At 42.5% G+C, this 22644-nt stretch overlaps 3 protein-coding genes across 6 annotated transcripts in view; all 3 read left to right on the forward strand.

The window, feature by feature from the left end:
* LOC109468101 (disks large homolog 5-like) overlaps window positions 1-1018 on the forward strand; it is a 43801-nt gene extending 42783 nt beyond the window's left edge. For all 4 annotated transcript variants that reach the window (XM_019766342.1, XM_019766343.1, XM_019766345.1 and 1 more), the window contains one exon: window positions 96-1018. In XM_019766342.1, coding sequence (XP_019621901.1) covers window positions 96-199 — 104 coding nt within the window. In that variant the 3' untranslated portion in view covers window positions 200-1018. The remainder of the gene's footprint in view (window positions 1-95) is intronic.
* A 5428-nt stretch (window positions 1019-6446) lies between these two features.
* Window positions 6447-10295, forward strand: LOC109468104 (peptidyl-prolyl cis-trans isomerase-like). Its single transcript, XM_019766348.1, has 5 exons — window positions 6447-6633; window positions 8027-8057; window positions 8575-8754; window positions 8904-8985; window positions 9364-10295. Exons 1-5 carry the CDS (start codon window positions 6565-6567, stop codon window positions 9494-9496), a joined length of 495 nt encoding a protein of 164 aa, XP_019621907.1. The 5' UTR covers window positions 6447-6564; the 3' UTR covers window positions 9497-10295.
* Window positions 10296-13668: 3373 nt separating this feature from the next.
* LOC109468097 lies at window positions 13669-15153 on the forward strand. Its single transcript, XM_019766333.1, has 2 exons — window positions 13669-14474; window positions 14776-15153. Exons 1-2 carry the CDS (start codon window positions 13719-13721, stop codon window positions 15097-15099), a joined length of 1080 nt encoding a protein of 359 aa, XP_019621892.1. The 5' UTR covers window positions 13669-13718; the 3' UTR covers window positions 15100-15153.
* The last annotated feature ends 7491 nt before the right edge of the window (window positions 15154-22644 follow it).

Below are 22644 nucleotides of genomic sequence, written 5' to 3' on the forward strand. Positions count from 1 at the left end.
TAAGTAACAGTTATTGGTTGTGTAAAAATAAATGGTTTGCTAGCCTGTAGTTGAATCTATTCATGAAGTACAAATTTTTGATTTCTCCTTTTCAGCCAACATTGCCGGGGGCTCCCTGACGTCCATGTGTGAACAGATCAGGATCATCGTCGATCAAGAGCAGAACAAGACTCTGTGGATCCCATCAGGCTCTCTCTGAACAAGGCTAGAGCATGCTGGGTAACTGCCATATCAGCAAAGCATTCTGGGAAAGGTATCAAGTTGAGACTAGGGCAACACTTGACAGTGTCTTAGTAGGCATGCTGAAACTTTTATGATGTTGAAAGAGTTGCACATCAAAAGCTATTGGAAGTTTTTGAACTAACAATAAAAAAGTAGTATGACTGCATGCCCAAGGAGAGGTTCAGATAAGTATTTTGAAAAATGGGTCCTCTTGTTTGAGATACTAAGAATGATATGGTTTGTCTCTGCTCCTTAGAATCAGCCATTATGTATGTATATTTTATGGCCATAACTGACACTCTAGGGCTAGATTCTTTGTGTAAAAAGATATAAAATTGTAAGGACTACAACTTTGTTAAGAAATATTGTTGCTGGCACTGGCTGCTTTGAAAGGAGCAATACAGAAATTTATGTGATATTTTTATTCTAATATGAAGTAGTTTTAATTGATGGACAGTACAGATTGTTGTTCATGTCACATCGTGAGACAGCAGCTTGCGAAAATGCGAGTCTGACTGTCAGACATAAAGGGCCTTGATTGCCTGGGCACTAGAAGCAATTATAGGCTGGGTTTGATGACAGAAAATTATGGGATATGTGTTGGCCAGATGACCCTTGGCAACAGTCACCATGGTTACAGATATTTTAAGAATAGAGGCTCCTGTATGGTAAGCGCTCATAGGCAGACTGTTACTCTAAGCCACTGTTACTTTGAGTCTGTTTGAGAGTGTGCTTCAAACAGATTTTTCTATCAAGTTTGCAAGTCTTTAAATCATCCAAAAGTAACAAAAACTGACAAAAAAGACTACTAGGAGTGAAAGATATTTCCTTACTTTTAGGGACTCAAATTACAATGCTAGCCACAATTTGTTAATGGTTTTTGCCATGTACATTGTGTAATTTCCTTTCAGTGTGTACACATGAACTGAAATGTCACAAATTCTGAATGCCCTTGAGATCAATTCCAAGTCACTACGATCATTCATTTTGAAGATGGTTTGACATTTTTAACTTTTTTTAATACAGTTTGCGTATATGTAGAAGTGAACGTCTGATTGAAACATTCCAAATTGTCGCAGATGCAACAAACAGCAAGCACATAATATTACATACATAGACAATGTTCAGTACCCCCAAATGTAGACCAATCTGCATTGTGTATACATGTAGGTCATGTTGTCTAAAACCTATTGAGAAATGGTTTATGATATCTTAAACACCAGAGCCCAAATTTGTTGGAAATTACACATCTTACGTAGTCGGTAATTACAATAACAAGTTTGATGATACATGTATATTTGCAAATGCCGAAAAATGGTTGCATCATACACTCGCATGACTTACCCATTGTTTAAACTCCAGCAGTGAGTTTTGTAGCAGTGACTTGGAACTGATTGTAAAAACAAGGGAAGCAACAATATGAACAACATGATCTTTACTGAGTGAGGGTTTCCTCAGATGAAACTATTGAACGGGATTGGTCAGTACAGCCTTTTCTGTCCTTTTTGACGGTTGTACAGAAAGTGTGAAATGGAACAAAATGGAGTGAGATGGAGCTCCATTTTGCACCTTCTGTCCACTGCTTTTTGACAAGGGTACTTCTCTACCCGACCTAGCTCTCTCTCTCTGTCTTGTCAGTGTAGTGGTTCCCTATCGCTACTGTCACAGGTATCCCTAGACATGAAGCATGTAGCAGTTGTTGATGTTAGGACCAGGTCTGTTTCCAACTTGTCTTGCTGCATCTGGGGTCTCACACAAAGCTCCAGGTAGAGTCAAGTTGCTAGAAACAAGTTTCTGTGCTGAGGGGGAGGGGGGCTCCCTTCATTCTCCATCTTCCTTGTCAATAATGGTGAAAAAACAATTGGTTCCACTTTTTATTTCATTATACACCAGAAACTGATATCATTTTGTCACAAGGTTTCACCTGTTGTTTTTTTTTCTAAACATCACATCCACTGATTCTGTTAAGATTCCACCATTGTGAACATTTCATCCTCCCTTCCCCTTTTGTCACTGGTATAGTCCACTACATGTACAGGCCTGTGGAGATGGTAGATGTAACACAGGTATTATATACAGACTAAACTATGGATGTTGAGTCAGACAAGACAAGTTTTAGGGTATTTTGTGTCAGACTAGAAAGTAGCTCGCCATGATGTGAAAGAAAGTGCGACAAAAAATGGAAAAACTAATTGTGATGTGTTCACAAAATTCCAGCTAGTGTGTGCAGAAAACTGCAAAAAAAGCTAAATGGAAAAACATAATTGCTATGTTATGTGGTTGGAAAATGAACCTATGATGTGAATGAAATAAAATTACCATTCCTGGATAACAACAAACTGAGTAAATTTTGACAGACATTCTCAGACCAACTGTACTAGATAAACATCAGGTTTCAGTCTGTCAACTGATGAAATTACATCAGCCAGCATTTGATTTGATTGTCTTCAGATGTGTTAAAAATAGTGAATAAATTCTTGATTTATTCTTTGCTCATGTGCTTACTTCATGCTGTTTGCAATATTTCTTGCCTAATATGGCCACATGGTTTTTTGACCTTAGGTAGGTCTCTGAAACTGGCTTATAATATGATGAAATAATTATGTCATCTCAATGTGTATCATAATGTTTGCATTACATTGATTGTATTGTTGCTTCTACTTTGCCTTAGCCATCAACTGCCTTCTGTGTTGAAAAGAATTGTTGCATGTTAATTTTACTCTGCACTATTCTGGTGGATTGACTGCATTATGTGTCACATTGGAATGCTCCCATGACTTGCTAATCCTTATGTAACCCCTGGGTACTGGACATGCACTCTTCCTGTGTACAAATTTGGCCACACAAAAAATGTCTTGTGTCGTGAATTATTTTGTGTGGAAGAAACTATCCACCGTACAGGTCACCAACTGTATCGCATCAGATCTATGTAATATCAGTACTGCCTGACAAGGCTGCAAATTGTATCTTACATAGAAGAAGACCCCTGTATACAAGGTTGTGCAAGGGAGTCTAAAGTTTTATTTTTGTAGACGTCTTTTTATAGGGTATATCCCACTATGGAGGATTTTGGTGTATCAAAATCACCCCAGCTGGAAAGAGTGCATATCACTGGTGCCTAGTGAACCTCCCAACACACGACTGGTGTTGAAGTAAGAAATTGGTACTGCTGCCAACTCAACAATTCGGCAAGTTGAAAATCCTAACCGCATGGAATTAGAACGTGCCATTGAGATGGGTGAGGTAGCCATGTTGTATGATATATATGTGTATAGTGGTGATATTAATACCGCTAGTTCTAACAATGATGAAGCTTGTTTTCGATTGAACTGATATGTATATAGAGATGTTCTTGTTTTGTCCCCCGTGTTATGTAGATCTCTATTGAGTTTTTGAATTGAAGAGTAATGTTACAGTGTGGGTGCCTGCGCGTGTTTGTTTTGTTGAATGTGCTGCTGTGACTCGTGAACTGCTTACCATGCACAAACAAATGGCAAATAAAGTACTTTTGTCATGAAACTGTGTGCTTGTGTGTTTTCTTGAGGATATTCCGTGTTTAACCCTCCAACAGTCAGAACTCAATGAAAACATTATTTTGTAATGGAGGGTCTGCATGGGGGGATCGTGGCAACACTTAATGCTAGATTTAAGACTAAGAGGGCTGGCAACACTTAACGGTACATTCAGGCAGGCCAGCGACGCTTAATGGTAATCTAGCTGTTCTTGTGTAAAACTTTGGAAAAAACTAACGAATATTATTTTTGTGTCTGAACTACAAATGTACCAGTAGTTCCTCAGCATACTCCTGAAGCCAGGGAGATGTGATGTGATTAGATCAATGCTGGGCTTTGTATTCTAAAGGCTTTTGATGCTGTCATCACCACATATTGCTATGTCATCTCCATCTGTTATCTAATTGTGCTAGTGTTGGTACGCATTGCAGTAAAAGCATCCCTGTAGCATTATGTTAAAATAACCACCCACTGACTGCTGTTTATGTTGCATTAGAGCAATCAGGTTTCAAATTATGAAGAATCAAAACAGCTGATTACTCCTCATGGAAAAAGGGCATACATGTTCCATTAAAGATACTCAGACTTCTGAGAAGAAAGACATCTGGGAATCTGCAATATAGAAAATTAATGTAAGGCAATGGCAATCTGTGTGCTAAAATATTAACAGTTAAGTGTCGAAACAATGTATGTGCTCAGCATATTTTTTTTCTTTTTAATAATTAGAAAAAATAAAGCTGGCAAATCCAAGAAAAAGAAATTAAATTTGGTATGACCTAGTCCTTTTTTATTTGGCAAATCCCCTGATAATTCTACAGTTCAAATTTTGCATGGCTTTCATGTTCATTGCCATGGGAACTGCAAGCGGTATTAAATGTCTGCTATGTTATCAAAGCTTTTATCAACAACCTCAAACTCCAGATGTCTGGAAGGACTATGAAAAAAAAATGTTCTAGAACTGAAAAGGTAGTGTAAGTCAGCTGATCGGGGGAGGGGGGATTTGTCTAGCATGCTATGGTCAGCCAGGCAGTTTGGGATGAAATTTTAATTGGTTATGGGGCAGGGGTTAGGGGTCTGTCAAAGCATTGGCCCTGCAGGAGTGGTCTGGAGTTTCAGGCTATCTGTCCAGATGCTGGACCATCAAAGGGAGGGGTCAGACCAGCCCCCATATCTGGGATGCCTGTCTGTCTGCCCATCCCATGAATGGATGATGACAAACTGGTGATGAATGGCAGTTTGAGTGTGGCATCTGTAGTGGTGACACCATTGTGGAAACATGTGTCTATGACTACCCAGCCTCCTCATGATAGAAACTTGCCTGTGAGAAAATATTACTTTTTTTACCTCCGGGGAAGGAGATATCCTTCCGCGAGGAGGTTTTACTATCATTCGAAACATTTCTGTCAGCAGCTGTTTCTCGCGATCGGCTGGACGGATTGGTCTGTTGTTCGGTATACGTATTGCTGTTGGACTGCAGATGATGCAGAACGTTTTTGTTTAATTGTATATGTGTTTATGGGCGTCGAAGTAAAAGGTTTTTAAGTGCTCCGGACACCCCCGCCATGCTGAAAATGGAATTTACCATGTTGTTAAGGAATGGGGAGGTTTCAGTTTTGGGTCTTACCATTTAAAAGGGGTCAAACAGAGGGGTGTCTGCTTCCGATATGTATTTTGAAATATTATCGCAGTTGTATCTCGCGTTGGGGTAGACTGGACTCGGTGTATGTTCTTCTAATGGGCTGTAGATGGTGCGGGTTTTTTTGTTTTTATTGTATATGTGTTTTGGGGCGTAAAAATCTGAAAATCGTCGCGCGCGGCGCTGGGCTGGCTGCCAGCGCAACTTCCGGGTGGGCCAATGGGTCAGGGGTCAACGCCCTCTTGCGCAATCTTGGATGTTTTCGGCGTATAGTACGACTTCTTAACTTACAAATACCGTGGTATACTGTCTCAGACGTTCTCGACATGCATTTTTACCGTGGGTACATGGTATGGGCTGCAGATGAAAATGTTGACCAGTCCAGGAACGCTAAATCTAACACATAAAATTCAACACCATCAACTATACAGAACAAACAACATGGAAAAATATACATGTACAATAAAAAGCCCGGAGGTATAAAATCTCAGATTTTACTTGTTTTCTTTTCTAAATGATACTGAAATGTGTGTGATGATAGGGGATATTGTACCAGTAATGTTAACACCAATTCATTGAACATTTTATGTTTCAACACAAGGAAAATCTCAAGGGACAGCTTTTAACAATGTTTTATGAGGAACTTTGCAATGCGAGTATTCAAGATATATGTATCTATTATTTTTCCTTTTTAATAGTTTAATGTCCAGACACTTTAACACCTGTGGTTTGCGCTTGGAATTTCCTAATGCCCTATGATGCCCAAACCCACCTGTCGGCAGTGTCGGCTATCGTCTTGCAGCATCGGGTTTCTTCGGCAAATTCCGGTAAATCGCACGAACAATGCCGAATAATCTCTGTTCGCTCCTTACTTTCATATATCCGTGTGCAGACACAAAAATAATTCCCGAGGACGAAGTGTATATTTTTCATATTGCACCTTCCTATGGAACTTAAAATTTAATTGGATAAAGATTACTTATTTTTTCAGTTATGTTTTTCAATCCTGCAGTATTATGATATCATTAAGATTTTAAAGGTGGCGGATTCATTCCCGTTTTAATGAGTGTGATGTGGCAGAACCGCCCGTTCCGCAGGTATAAGCCACGTGGTGTGGGTCACAGTGGAACATTCCATCTCTTTTGCATTTGGTCAGCTTGAAGCTTCACGTCTACCGGCAAAACCCGAACAAAAATGGCCAGGCCAAGGGTCTTCTTCGACGTTACCGCTGGTGGTAAGCCCCTCGGGCGTATTGTCATGGAGGTAGGTTACACAATTTGCTTCATTTTTAATAACGTCTTAGATAATAATTTTAGTCGCATGGCCAAGGTACGTTCATGGCTTCACCACGCCTGGATAGGACCTCGTAACTGTTACACTCCCTGAGCGTCAAGAAAAATCCATGGTCGTCTTTTCTGGAATGTCCAATTTCCTTCAGTGTTTTAGTCAAGTAATATGAAATGCAATAATATCGAGGTCTCCGGGGGAGGGGAAGATTTGCAGATATTTTGGTGCTGCAGGGTGTGGAAATTTCTAGATCATTGTGTTGGGTTTTTTTGTGGCGACATGCCACTTCCTTTTTCACGGCCGGCCTTTTAGCATGACATCATGTCCATATCCCAACCCAATGCGGTAAATTAGAAACAAAATGTTTGAAAAATTGAGTCGTATGTGAGAATGGAAGCACGAAGACCTATTTCGGTCATTTTAGAGCTTCCAGTCATTCAGGCAAGGTGAAATGCTCAGGTTTTTCGCCCGCATGTGACTGCCTTGGTTTTCAACGGTGATTTGCATAAAAAGCGTCTCTCGTTTTGTGGCCTGAGGGCACCCCACCATCATTCTAATACGGCTTTATCTTTTTAATTTCTTTTCATTCACCAGAATTGCAATCATTTTTATTTTGCTTCAAATGCAATGCCAAGATCGAACGTCACTGATCAGAGGTGTAGAGATTTTAGGACAATGTAATGATACCATATAAGGAAGTCCACCCACTCAAAATGGGGCCCGGGAAAAGGGTTTGCAGAAATGGTTTTGGCAATGCACCAGGGGTGGAGCAGTAGCGACCACAGTAATCCTCTCAACCATCATTGAATGTACAGGGTCTTCCAGTGCAATAGTTGGAATAGAGATATTATAGAACCAAAGTGCAGTGTTAGTTCCCACCCATTCAAAATGGGGGCTTGAAAAAGGGTTAGGTTGAATGTTTTGGCAATGTGCCATGGGTGGAGCATAGTAACCATTGTTCTCCCAACCACAGGATCAGGGCATGCATGGGATCTTCCAATGCAGTAGCAGTTCTGATGATCAATTCAGTTATATTTTTTTTTTAGAGCATGCCTGTTTTATGCTTGTTATTAAAACTGTTACCTAATGAAGTTCTTAGTGGAATTATTCAAGTTGACCTTAAGAGTTTGAATTTTTGAACTGTTAAGAGGAACATACCTTGTGATAGACCCATGCATGCAGCCCCCAAAATATCAGCCTAATTAAATAAATAAAATGTGAGCCTACTTTATGATATTTTTAAACTATATACATATATAGCAAACCATTGTGCTTTGTTGGTAGAAACATGTGGTCTGTGGTCAGAAGTAAGAATGTCTGACAAATGCCTTGCAAATTGTACATCACCCATTTTCTGATTATTTTGCAGCTCCGAGGTGATGTTGTCCCCAAGACAGTAGGTAAGATAGACATGATTGAATGCCATGTGCTATCAAGCCTATCATTGTGATTGCAACTCTTTATTTGTTAATCCACGGTCACCTTTGTACTACATAATATGTTCAGCCTTGTTGTACCTTTGAATCCTACCTAACCACAGTGTCTACTCTACTATTATTTCTACCATATTATGTAGTCTCCTCTCCACTGTAGTTCCGTACTGTACTGGAGTTTTGTGATGAGGTGTATTGTTGACAAACTATTTTAACTAGGCATATCACCTTGTATGCAGAAAAGCTGCAAGGGGGTCCAAAGCTACCCCAATTCTTGTTTTTCCACCAAAGAATCATGGCCATAGCATTGTCCAATTTGCCCAGAAGAAGAGGTTTCAAAACTTGATGGTCTGCTGCAGTACAAAGGAGAGCAACTAGGTGGTCTTCAATAAGTGAAGACCAGCCCACGTACCAAATTTCAAGACAATCCATCCATAGCTTCTTGAGTACCGTGCAGTGCTAAACTATACTCTGTCTTGTACAGAGAACTTCCGTGCCCTGTGTACTGGAGAGAAGGGCTTTGGGTACAAGGGGTCGACCTTCCACCGCGTCATCCCCGGCTTCATGTGCCAGGGGGGTGACTTCACCCGGGGGGACGGCACCGGAGGCAAGAGCATCTACGGCAATAAGTTTCAAGATGAGAACTTCCAGCTGAAGCACACTGGTAAGAGAAACCTTCCACAGGACCACAGCAAGATCATTTCAGTTCTAGTTGTATATGTACTTTGATCTGCATTATTTACCTTAGCTTTTAATTTTAGGTATTGTGGCATTTTTCCAAAGTGTAGCTTACTGTTTTCTGTGCTACCTTAGGCCCAGGTATCCTGTCCATGGCTAATGCTGGCCCCAACACCAACGGCTCACAATTCTTCCTGTGTACTGCAGAGACAGCCTGGTAAGATAAACTTGTTTTATGGTGCTACAACAGCATGATATCTGTCACACTTCATGGGTGGGGAGCTTTCCTCACAAGATGTTGTGTCATGGGGAAAGGTACTTTTTAGGACTTCACTCATTACTAAATGATTGGACGGTCTCAGAATTTTCCAATTGTCCCAAAACGTAGTTTGAATCGCCCTGACACTGGGACAATGTTAATTTCGAGCCCTGCATGGTTTTCACTGGTGATGGTGACAATTTGGTTTCATACAGCCATCCAAACATTTTATGTAATATGTATATGCACTTGTACAGTGATATCCAAAACACTAATATTGCGTTGATAATTATCATTTGATTAGTAATTCATGTCTCGTGTTTGTTTCCGTTTCAGGCTGGATGGCAAGCATGTTGTGTTTGGCAGTGTCGTGGAGGGAATGGAAGTGGTGACGGCTGTCGAGAAATACGGTAGCGGCAATGGCAAGACCTCGGCAAAGATCGTCATCGCCGACAGTGGGCAGCTGTAACAGGGCACCGGCATAGTCCCTGTTTCTTATCAATATATGCTAGAGTTCAGTTCAGAAGCCCCATAATGTCTCTACTAGGGTCCAATCATTATATCGTAGGCAATGCTATCACCTGTAGCTGTACAGTTCTGTCCCTACCCCTCACGTACACCTAACATGTATGCTATCTTGTAGGTGATCACCAAGCACAGGCTTAACACAACAGATAAGATTGGAAAATATGACCGAAATTGCTCATGCTTTCTATGATAAGGAGTAATGCAATTAACCATGAAATCTTCAAATCCTGTAGTGCACTTAAGTAAAGCTTGTCAGTATACTTCTCTACACAAAATAGTTGATTAGTAAACCCAAAGTACAGTTTATACAAATCATATAATCATGATTTAACAGGCTTGATATTTTACTTATTATCATCTTCTCCTTTGTTGTGCCAACGGCCATGTTAACCTCAACAGCCATGTTAACCTCTGGAATCATGTTGAGATTTTTCACTTGTATGTAGACATACGTGTAGTGTACCTGGGCACCAAGCATTAAGGGTGTACTTGATGGTTTTGGAACACAACTGTACAATCTTGTACTTCAGTATCGTGTCAGAGGAGTATTAACGATCAGTCCCTCCCTGTTACAATGAACTTAAGGTCGTACAAGCTGAAACAACAGTACAAGAATGTTAGATTCCAACCCTGTCCCATATTCAGTGGATGTTGTGTCGTTCGTACCCTTCGAGCTGCCCATTGTGTTCCTCATCACTCGTTCACCGTGGCTCATTAAACTTTCTATCACCTCACTAAAATGGCTTTATGGTTCCTTTTACTTTGATGTGTATTCACTCATTGCATACTTACTGTCGTAATGCGTTCTCCCTGGAGGGCGTCAGAACAATATACAACCCTGAATTTTACAAATGCACAATAGAACTTTGATTAGATTGCACTTACATCTCTGCCAGCCCAACTTTGGTTGGCCCCCTGGGGACTGGCACATAGCCAAGGACTGGCCTGTGGAAGGTTTTCACACAGCATCCCTCCCTGAAAATACAGCTTTATTCTAAAACATTGAAAATCAACCGTGCCCTCACAACACAATACTTACCAAGGTTAGGTAGCCATTGGTCACCACATCTGTATAGGTTATGTGGTTAGACAGCAGGGAGAAAGTTAATTCCTTGGTTCTCATATTTTGAAGTTAATTTATGGTGCAATGAAGTTGAGACAAACTATGATGATATAGGATCTTTAGTCATTATACCAGGCTGGTTACCATTTGAAATTATAAACTTTGAATGTACATGTATTACAATTGAAGAACAAACAGGAAGACGGACTTTCTTCAACCTATGGGAGCCAAAACCGGTAGCATTCCAGTTGCTTCATATTGACTTTTTGTAATCAGCCTCAGAGAACCTCCAAATCAGGACTAAAGAGAGCTGGTGTCTGTTAACTTTTATCAACAAATTCAACAAGCAAGTGAAAGTTGTCTCTGGAAGAATTGAACATCTGCATGGTGGCTTGAAGTTTTGTCTGGAAATTGGCGGGGGGGGGTGATCGCAAACTGACCAATACCAGTAGATCATAAAGTCATAAGAACTAGAATTATTCTTGTTGGTTTCTACCTTTTGATCCTTACACCTGAAATTTGTTCCCCACTCCTGGGCCCTCTAGCTTGCCTAGACTCTTTATCCCAATATTGACTCATTACTGGTAAGTGGAGTATTTGTTCAGTGCCATGGATTCTTAATACAAGAGAAATTTGAACCCATACAATCGAAACTGAATATTTTTCTCTGACATGCAAGTAAACATGCATATTGCTCCCATGCAAAAAGTACAGTAATTTATCATGAGTTGACGGGTAAATTTTGCTACTGGTTGAGTGTGTTGCACTTGGAAGTAAGGAGCAATTTTTGTGTGAGTTATCAGTTTATCTTTACTATTTATTCAGCCCTGAGGGGGAAGGGTACATAGTCTTTGTTGTTTGCACAAGTCTGTTATCTGATACTGGTGTATAGTCTGCTGCCCACAAGCTTTTAGTTGATTCAAATTGATGATAATACCCCCATCAGTGACATCACACTAGAGGCAGAATGGTTTAGAATTTCAAGTTTGCATATTCCTTTATTGTCTTCGTCAGAAGGACTATGAAATTGTCTCGCCGGAGTGTGGGGAACTGCGGATTTTGCGATATAACTCTGCAAGGCATGATTCGACATCCATGATTTTTGGCAGGCAGATTACCGCTGTTGAGGCCAAAGTCAAGTACAAGTTTCGGCTTCGTGGGGGGTCCGTGCGTCACGTTAGTGCACCTTTTGTGTTTGTGGCTTGTTAGCAAGATAACTCAAGTATTTGTCAAATGTTGATCATAATTCTTGGTGTGGTGCTTACTATTGTCGGGACCAAGGTCAAGTTCGTTACTGAGCTTCGTGGGGGGGTTCGTTGTGACTACAGGGGGCATTTTGTTAATTTTTCTTGTGAGCAGGATAACTTTTGTATGTGTGGATGGAAGTTAATGAAATTTGATAGGCATGTTACTGTGGTGGTCTCCAAGATTGAGTTCAAAGATGAGAGTCGTGGAGGTCGTTATGTCCCCGTAATAGGACCTTTTGTGTTTAGAAATCCCCACCTACATCTGCTTGGAGACAGCCGACAGCTGGATATAGCCGGGAACCCCATAATGGGATGGGATCAAATGACGTTACATTGAGGGATTGTACTATAACTTCAGCAGGGGGAGGATAGGTTGGACATATGTCAGGTTATTTTCTACGGCCACGCCAAGTAATTGCTATGGATGACGTCCACTGGAGACCTTAAATCTAATTACCTTAAATTTAAGGCAAGCGCGCAATAAAATCACGAAGGGCCGAAAAACGAGATGTCTAGATTTGGAATATACTAACTGTAGAAGTACAAATGTTAGGACACAAAGAACACAAGAAACAAGTCTTCTATTTGTCATAAAGACAAATTAACAAAACAGCAGTAGTCGCCCTGTTCTGATTCTTTCCTTTATAACATCTTCTCTTATTATATTTTGCGGCGCTGTCGTGACACAGTAAGAATTTCTTGAAGGTTTTTTTTTCCAGTAACAGTCCAAACTCAAATAACGTGGGGGGGGGGCAACGGGTGACGACGCATCTGTATAATCTGCGGCAAACCGTTTCAGGGTGTTCTGTACCATAAAAATAGTACAGAGATTCTTTTGTTCTTTAGACCAAATTGATTATTAAAAAGAGTGAAGAATACGCATGTTAATTTCTCTAGAACGATGTACCTCTGACGAAGACATGAGATCTCCGACCTCTAGTATTTGAAGTGCATTGTTGCTGCATTACTTATATTTGGTAATGCTAAAAACTTTCAAGGACAAGGTCAGAAATATCAATGAAAATGTATTCTAACTGCATCATGACTGCATTCATAATATTCCTACAGCATTCAAACAGTGTAGTGAACCGAAATTGACCCACATGAAGCATGCTGTGATCTAAGAGAAGCCATAGATAGGGGGTCCTCTTATCTATCCTGACTCCCTTGCAGTCCAGGGCCCATAGTGCTTTCAGCGCCTCCTGTGACTTAGTGCGGGCATTGCAGGATCGTCAGGAAATCATTTGGCTGTAATTCAGTAGCAATTCAACCTTAAAAAAGACACAAGCACGCCGTGACAAAATAGATATCACAGTCTTTTAACACTTGGCAAGGACAACGGTGTAATTTTTTGTGCGTGGGTTTTTCCTGCCCTAAAACAGCAAAGTCATACCTAACTGAGCTAAACTGTATGAAACCAATAATCCACCAAATCACCATCGGACGACTTTCCGACAAACATGCAAACCAGTACTGTTGAAAGCATTACCTTATATCTGTATCTGTATAGTCAGTGCAACTGTCCTTCGGTGTGACACAGCTTCACAGGCACGCGGCGCGGCGGCAGCCGGTTATACTACACATAATGAATGGTCTCTTACACCTACCCTTTGAACATCTAAGCGTTGTTTAAAGCTATCTAGTGATGGTACCTCTACTGTACTTGGTGGCAGTGAGTTCCCGTCTACGTATATCACAATTGATCAACAAAAGCCCATTGTCATTGGTAGTCAAAGTTACGCGATTGTTTCTTGTATGCCAAAATCGTGACGTCATAAATCTTTTTCACCACATCTTATTATGGAACTGCGAATTTGTGGACATTCCAGAACGCTGTTACGCTGTTTTCTGACATGATGCAAACTGAAGAGGTAAAGGCGTACTACACTTTCCAAGAGCCCGTTCCCCTGAGACGAGCACGGCAGACTGTACTAGAAGGGATCCAAACAGAAACCTTGAAACTTCAATACTTCTCTCACGAGTATGGAGAAGTTCCCATCCTCTTCGGCTACCTGAGTGTCCGGTCCCAGGACGCGGCAGAGGACGCCATCACCAGCATGGTGGCCATGTTTGAGGAGGAAAAGGCCACCCTGCTGACGGAACGGACGGACGGCCCGGTCGGTCCGCGTACCTACCTCCACTCCAAGTACTCCGACCTTCTCAAACAGGCCTGCTGCTGCTGTTGGAAGTTTCAAATTGATCCAAGTAACCCGTTGATCAAAAAGGTTCTCACTTTCGACGTCCTACATAGTGACGAGAACACTATTTCGCGTCTGATTCGAGTCATCAACGACAAGACCAATGGATTTAATCTGGGACTTGTGTCACGGTGGTTCCTCAGACAACTGCAGAAGAAGTTCAAGTATTTTGTAAAGGTGGCGGCAAATACTTGGTTTGCTGACAGTGTGGGGCATAGACTGCGATTGGTCAATCAGTTGGAGTCACCCTGGGAGTTCAGCTACTTGCACCTGGCCTCGTTTTGCACACACCCGAAGCTGATCGCCTTGCTGCTCCGGCACGGCGCGGACCCGGACCGAGGATCGCCCCGCTTCGGTCGGCGGTGCCCTGTGGAGTACCTCTTCCTAGCTATGTGCTGGGACGTGTATAAGGTCCGTTGAAATGCCTGGTCTTTTATGTCTATATTTCCTTGTCACTTTGAATGTCGATGCCGTGCGGAGTATCTTTTCCTCGCTATGAACTGGGTGGTGTATAAGTTCATTGAAATGTCTGCTATTTAATGTCAATATTTCCTTGTCGCTGTTAACTTTCCAGCATCGTCAAACTACACGTAGTAAGAAAACGTACACATTAACTGTATTCGATCATTTGTAGAGGACATCCCTTGGTTTGTTTGTTTGTTTGTTTGTTTGTTTGTTTGTTTACATGTTTACTTGTGAATCACCTCCGCAGGGTCGCGATGACTGTGCCTGTCGTGTCCGGCGCTGCCTGCAGATCTACTGCCGAGCCATGCCGAGGATCCCGCTCCAGATCCCGTCCTTCCACGACCCGAGTGACTCGGACAGCGACTCGGAGCCCGACCTGTTGGCCGTCCCGCACGCGCGGTGGAACTCCTGGGTGCCCCGGGAGAGGTGCACCAACCCCTGCGAACTCAAGCACCTCTGCAGGTGTCTCATCAGAAAACGTCTGCAGGACAACGGGATGCTGCCAGGGGGCGTTTATCAACTCAACTTGCCGACGCTTCTGCAGAAGTATCTCGACTTGCTCCTTGATTAGTTATGATGACTCAGTGCAAGCCCATGACATGCGTCTGTAGTTTTGGGGTGGAATAAAGGGGGAAATGTTTTGGAGCGAAACGTACAAACCCTTTGTCTTTTAAAGTTTTGTACCTTGTGCTGAGAACGTATGTAATCAATTACATACAGAGGGTAAAATGCTCTCAAAAGCGTTCCATCAGCGAAATGTTCTTCGCAGTTCTTCGCTTGGCGTGCGGATGACGTCACCTGTACGACACCTGTTCAGAACAGAATGTGCCTAGCCCAGCTCTGCTCACGTGTCTGGTAGAGATAGTTGTGCAATATTGCCGTAACAGATGGCTTGTATCCATCACCGTTCAACACGTCATATGGACAGTACACTGTTACTGACAGGGTAGACTAGTATTTCCTTTACCGACACTTCAGTACCATGGACAGCAGTACACTGTTACTGACAGATTAGTGTTTCCCTTACCGACACATCAGTACCATGGACAGTACACTGTTACTGACAGATTAGTGTTTCCCTTACCGACACTTCAGTGCCATGGACAGCACACTGTTACTGTCATGCTAGTGTTTCCCTTACCGGCACTTCAGTACCATGGACAGCACACTGTTACTGTCATGCTAGTGTTTCCTTTACCGACACTTCAGTACCATGGACAGCACACTGTTACTGACATATTAGTGCTTCCCGCACCGACACTTCAGTACTATGGACAGTACACTGTTACTGTCATGCTAGTGTTTCCCGTACCGATACTTCAGTACTATGGACAGCACACTGTTACTGACAGATTAGTGTTTCCCGTACCGATACTTCAGTACTATGGACAGTACACTGTTACTGTCATGCTAGTGTTTCCCTTACCGACACTTCAGTACCATGGACAGCACACTGTTACTGACAGATTAGTGTTTCCCGTACCGATACTTCAGTCTGTAAATCTTTACAAAGAGTGGACTTCAGTTGTCTTCTCTGACGGTTGTCAGCCTAATCTTACAGCTCACCTGCGTAATTAATATGTTCCCATGTCAGTGTATAATCCAGATCCATAATAACGTGGGATGGATCAGCCCCTGCAGTTTCAAATGCAGACGTTAGGAGACGTTATTACTTCACTCTAGGGAGTTAAATGTCGCGTTCTGCTTGTCCGTGTGTCTGTCTTTGTGCGTGTCTCTGCGCCGAAGTTCCGTATGTTCTGCTAGAGAAAGCATTTCTGAGGCTGATGAAGTCTGTCCGAGCTTTGCGCTGAACTGGATGAACCTGAGACACCATGATCACGTTAACAACCAATCAAATTAATCTCATCAGAGATTATGAATGAAATGAACCATTTATAACGCCATACCTCCTGAGGTAGGTCCTCCTTGGAATCTTGATTATGGGTGCTAATGGAATGGCTGTTCAAGATGAAGAACTCCTTGTTTTTTTTCAAAGTGGAAAATTTGGTTGCGTGGTGAGAAATGTTCACAAACGATTTTTTCTGAGAATCCGTGTATTTAGATGGAGGGTACGCAGGGGGGGTTAACAGAAGATTATTGTCGTTCAATTCAGTACAATTTATTTATTGTTCATTCAGCATAGTGGTATGCGAAAAAAAATTCCCGTGTTTCCGGAAACGACAACTTACGTACAGTACGGGCCAAGTACTCACTGTAATCCTAGGTAGCCTCCCGCGCAGACTTTCCTAGCTGTCTGCGTTTGTCTCTATGAGCGCGGCGGCTTCCTTTCGCTGGGAGAGCTGTATCTGGGCTGAGCTCTATATAAAAAAACCCGCCACGTTCATAGAAACAACGTAGGCCGCAAGAAAAGTCTGCACAGGAGGCTAAATCCCCGGGTGGTTAGAATCTGATCTCCGCGCTGCACTCAGGAGAAGTAATGGTCGTTCCCTATTCGGGCACGGCGGGCGGTCGAGGGGCTTTCAGTCGCCTTGATAGTTAGAATGTGACGAACCCATCATTGTAAACCCTGGGGGTAGGGTTATGGTAATGATATACCAGAGATAGATTCGTCTCATTAGGTCTACTTAAGTTGGAATGCATGGTGTTCTAAGAGGAAGAATAATTGTATGTTGTATGACTGGGCCTTGTTATAACGCGTACGGCCGGTGAGAAATTAGTTCTATCGTCTTATCTAAGTAACCTTCAATGGCAAGGTTAACCATGTTATCCCCAAGAAACCGATTCTAACGAGGATAAGGACACGTGTGTTGGTGCTAGTGTGCAGATTTAGCAATTTTTTTTCTGTGCGCAGAGTAACATTATAGTGGCATTAGATTACCAACAATCCGAAAATGACTTCAAATCCTGTTAATTCTCCGCATGTACAACACAGCAAACGATGCTGTATGAGGCATAGAGGTCAAGGTCAACGTTAACTGTGAGCACCGGTGGGGAGGGGATCGGTCAACCAATAACCTTCTCCCTGTCATAATGAGGTAGGCTAGGTGATGGGACTTGTGTATGTGGCTCGATTTTATTGGTGTCCATCTGGATGATTATGCAACGCGGTTGAGTGAGCAAAGGCTAGGCCTAGAGGGACACCTGATATTTTCTGCTGTTCAAGGAAAACACCCATTCAGCGCTACCCGTGGAAAAAATCGATATGTGATCAGAGGAGTGCCATGACGACTGATCCCCGGCAGAAGGACAGGGTCTTGCGGTTTGGATTCCTGTAATGGCGGTTTATAAATAGATGCCTTCAGTGGTTTGGGGAAGGGATGAGCACCCAAAATGGCAGGTGCTGAACTCACCCAAAGTCTCGCGATATTACGAGAGCGATAAGTCAGCCCCACGGCCGCCGCTACGATTTGCATGAGCCCATATTGAAGGACTCGTCTGACGCCGCTGCCTGTGCGGATGCCTCGCGCTTCGCCGTTTTGATAAGCGCGGTCCTGTAGCAGGCAGGGGCCGCTACAAGCCGCGGCCTTCTTAATGGCTACGTGAGCATCCATCAGCGGTTAATGTTCGAATCTAAAGCAGTGATCTACAGCGTATATCAAGTGTCTTAGGTACAAGCCCCTTGTGTAGGACTCCCTGCTGAATGCAGAATGAGCCCCTTCGTAGGTTGCTGCGCTTCGCAGTGTGGCAAAATGCCCAAGAGGCGGGCAATTCCTCATAATCTACCTCGCAATTAGGTTCCTACCCTACAACCCCAACCATTGCTTTCGGGCAAGAGGATTAACGTAAACTGCACGACGAAACGAAGGAAATGAACTTTGAGGAAAGGGACCGCAGAGACTCACACACACACACACACACACACACACACACACACACACACACACACACACACACACACACACACACACACACACACACACACACACACACACACACACACACACACACACACACACACACATACACACACACACGAACACACACACATTATGATAAACACAAACACGGACGCAATATTCTTTGGTTCGAAGGTCAAAGACTTTCTCACACGTGCCGTCCGGCGAAGTTAAAACACTGAACCGGGACAAGATGCAAAAGGTATAGTACGCACACGTATGGCTGTCAGGGGATTTTGCGTGGCATGAAACTTTTCTCATGTGTTTAACAGTGTGTTTCCGCTAATGCCCTCAAATACTTTATACCCACCTCGTTTGATTCCAACGAAAAGGCTTTCTATTGGTTAAAGGCCGACACTGATGGGCCAATCACACGGGGTACAATGTACATGATTTATATGACGCGCGTCGGTGATAATTTGATGGGGACGGCTATACTCGTATCTTTACATTTTACCACATAATGGGTGGATTTGTTGTTGATGAACGTTACTTTCACAACGTTTACAATGTTATTTCTACCCCATGTGAAGTATTGTTTTCAGCCGCGTCTGTTTGTGTGTTTCTGCGATTCGCAACATACTAATGTAGCGTTGCCATACTTTATCCACAGGGTGAGAAAGGTCGTGCAGCAGTATGGGTAAGGGAGTGAAGTCTGCCATCCGTGATTACCTTGTTCTCATACGTTTAGAACAATGCTTCTCAATGTTGCTCATTACGAGACAATTTCTTTCTTTTTTTCTTCTCTCATACTGAGTCATAGTGGAAACAATTTTTTTTCCGTGTCAACTAAATTATCAAAGTATTCCTGTGTGATTTCTAGAAAGCCGGGAGGTGTCTTCACTGCAAACAGAGACTAAGAGATGGAGAGTAGATAGAGAGGGAGAGAGAGAGAGAGAGGGTGAGGGAAAGAAAGAGGGAGAGAGGAAGAGAGAGGGAGAGAGAGAGTAGAGAGTTTTGCCTTGGAGAGGTGTCGAATAATTGTTTCGAAGTTACAACCGTTTGAATTTTGAACACGATTGACTCCATCTGAGAGCAGGAAACAAACAACCCCAGAACAACCAAATATGGCGATCACCCTCCTTGTCGTGACGTCGGTTCCATCACCTGTTGACGACCTTCCTGACAAAAACACTGCGATGCTTATTACCATGACAAAAAGCACAAGGATGAAAGCTTTCAGCAGCTCCATGTATGGAGAAGGATTGGAAAGGTAAAAATGATAAATAGTACTTGAACTGCAATAGACAATTACAAGTCTAACACTTTTGGATGTTAGTGCACATGATGTCAATCACTGAGTATAGCTCTGTTGTGTACAGCTCTTTCCATGGAGTGTTTCTCCCCTGCTCTAGTGAGTTTATTTCGATGTTTTATTATCATCGTTGCTTGACTTTATATATCTAGTGGTCCGCATGGAGGCAAACGGAGAAAAAAAACGCGGATTATTAATAAGAGACTCACATCATGTCGCAAAAACAAGTCCCATATTTCAAAGTCTAGTGGTCACCCATCCTTCAGCCTGCTAAGGTAGCCTTTCGGTACCAAATTTGCATTCAGTGCCAGGTAGTGTTAGGCAGCAGGGTGATAGTTGCAGCACTACGAAAACTACAAAGTAAAAACACATACTATTAAAATGCCCCCGATCGAAACAAGCCGGACCCTACATCCACTTGATGGTTATGTGACGTGAGTCCCCCTTCTAAGTTTGTTCCGATCCGATGGCCATCGGATGGCCAATGTTTACATCAAACTTTGATGATCTACGTGTATTTTTGAAACAATCGTAAAGACGGGCTTACATGTAGTTGTGTTAGTGTTCATAGAAAGGGCTCATCCACTGCAATATTTGTGGAGTAAGGTTAGATTTACCTTATTTTGTTCTCCGGTAAAACTTGGTCAAAATCTGCGCGTCGAAATACTAGTAAACTAGCGATTGATGTGAAAATACGCTAAAACGTTGATAAATCGCCCTCAAAGAATTAAATGACCAAACGGGAGGCAAGACAATTCACTCGGCCAATTAATTTCGAGAGCCAATTTTTCAGCGCCTTCACACATTTTTCTGCGCCCATTTGTCGACCCGTGCTGATAATTTTTACTTCAATCCATGCAAGTGGCTAGCTACTAAAATAGAGATATGAAAAGAGATAAAATCATTAATATGGCCAAATTCAAACAAAAAAAGAGCACAAAGTAAAACGCATTGCTATTCTTGATTTTGATATACTGTAGTATTAAGTTCATGTTTTTCATTCAATGTCACCAAAAATGACGCGTACCTTACGACACTCAACTGGACATGGCACGTAGGCAGGACATACTGCGCTTGCGCGAAACATTGATTTTTCAAGGTTTTCGTTGTTGATGGTTGCTCGTCAAAGTTGCAGACGATATCTTTTCCGACACAACATTTGAAAACTATAGACAGGGTCCTTGAATACGCGACCACGACATTGAAAGATACATTCTGCGGAAGTGCTGTGTACAATACATTACACCGTTTTGCGCACGAGCAGTGCGTTCTGCCGAAGTGCCAAGGGTCAACTTGACAACACTGCAAAGAAAAAAAGGGGCAGGCCAACTACAACTTCTAGAACAGCTGACAGTAGTAAACAAGCCTATCTTTAACTCCATTTTATCCATCCCCAGGTATCCATCCTGGTCAGATCGAACAACTCATGATCAGATCTGTCCTTACGCCATCTTACTAAAATGAACTGCTGAACCTAACAAATTTTGACATAACTGGGGACAACTAGATCCCACCTGTTCTTTCTAACCCGAAAAGTCTACAAATTGGACCAAAATTTTCAAGGAAGAGGATTTTCAAGGATACTTAAAAGCTCTGCGCATGACAACTGTGACGTCAGCTCTTGAGTAACGTAAACGTAAAGAGATAGAAGGTAAACCTCGCCTCACCTATATTTCAGTTCTGTCACGTGGACGTGAAAACAAACAATAGTGAGGAGGCTTGATATATGAGGAATCCCTCAACCCCAACAAATTACTGTCCAAGCGCACCGCTACCAATCACAGCCAGGCTAATAACAAATGCTCTGAATGATGGCTACGGCTTGATCGAGTTACAAAAAGCGCTGTAATTCAAAGCATCCTTACAGTAAGTTACACAACTGAACTATCAATCGGTGTACGTCGAAACAACAGAGAATGGTAACGCGTGCTTTTAGGTGTATCTGAATAGGTGTATATCATACAAATAGGGCATAAACTTTCGTTGAGATCACATAAAAGAAAGAACATGCATGTAGCAAGAAAAAAAAAAGTACACTAACAAAAGCATTACACCAGTCGCAATAGTGATGGGAATCGGATGAAGCCTTGTACAGTTGAATGTTTAAGCGCAAAAACATTTGTCTAGCATAAAGTTTCATTCTTCTCTGTTGCGACCGCATGCTAGTTCCAGCAGCTAGCCAATTCAACAACACAAGAACGCTTAGGCGGCCGACTGTATGTTACCCGTCACTGAAATCACCTGCTGATAAATACGTTCGGACCAAAGAAGGGCATTTAGGACATGAACAACGACAATTATCCTCGGTTGTACAGTTAGTTGCTGCACCACGTGTCTGTGAAATTTTCCCTTTGTTGGCTTTTGTGGGAGGGTGAAAGGACGGAGTACAAACCGATGTGGCGCGTTAGGGTCAACTTCGTTAGCAAGCTTCGTCAAAACCTTCATTACCCGTTACCTCAGTCTGACCTTTGCCTGGGACAAATACGAAATGCTGAGAAACAAACAGCACAACCCCACACGCACTAACCCTTTCAATAGATACGTTATGACGGGGTTAGCGCTCACAGGTAAACTTTAGTGACGACCAATTTGTGGCGATAAGCGACAAAATCATGGTTACTGTACTTTATAGTCTGGCGTTTCGTCACACTGGTAGGGACAATTCTACGGAAGAATCACGTTCACCTGAAATGTTTGTCTGTACCTTCAGTTACAATAACAAAACGCTTCTGATACGTAATAGAGAACGAGACGATGACGTCCTTATAGACGTCAGTATGGCTGTAGGGTGGGCGGTGTGTGAATGTGTCCTAACAACTTTACTCCTACACAATTAGGTGTTTAAGCGCTTCATTTCTATCCATGTCGCCCGCCAATGGAGCGTTTTCCTTTAGAAGGCTGCAGGACGACTCATGTCGGGTTCTAAAACTGGCGGATTTTCTGTTACCAGCGCAAGTGCAAAGAGAGACCATTGTTGGCGTTATCAATCATTGCCACGTAGTCC

The sequence above is a fragment of the Branchiostoma belcheri genome, unplaced genomic scaffold (assembly GCF_001625305.1).
Source record: "Branchiostoma belcheri isolate BF01 breed outbred unplaced genomic scaffold, Haploidv18h27 scaffold191, whole genome shotgun sequence".
NCBI lineage: Eukaryota > Metazoa > Chordata > Leptocardii > Amphioxiformes > Branchiostomatidae > Branchiostoma > Branchiostoma belcheri.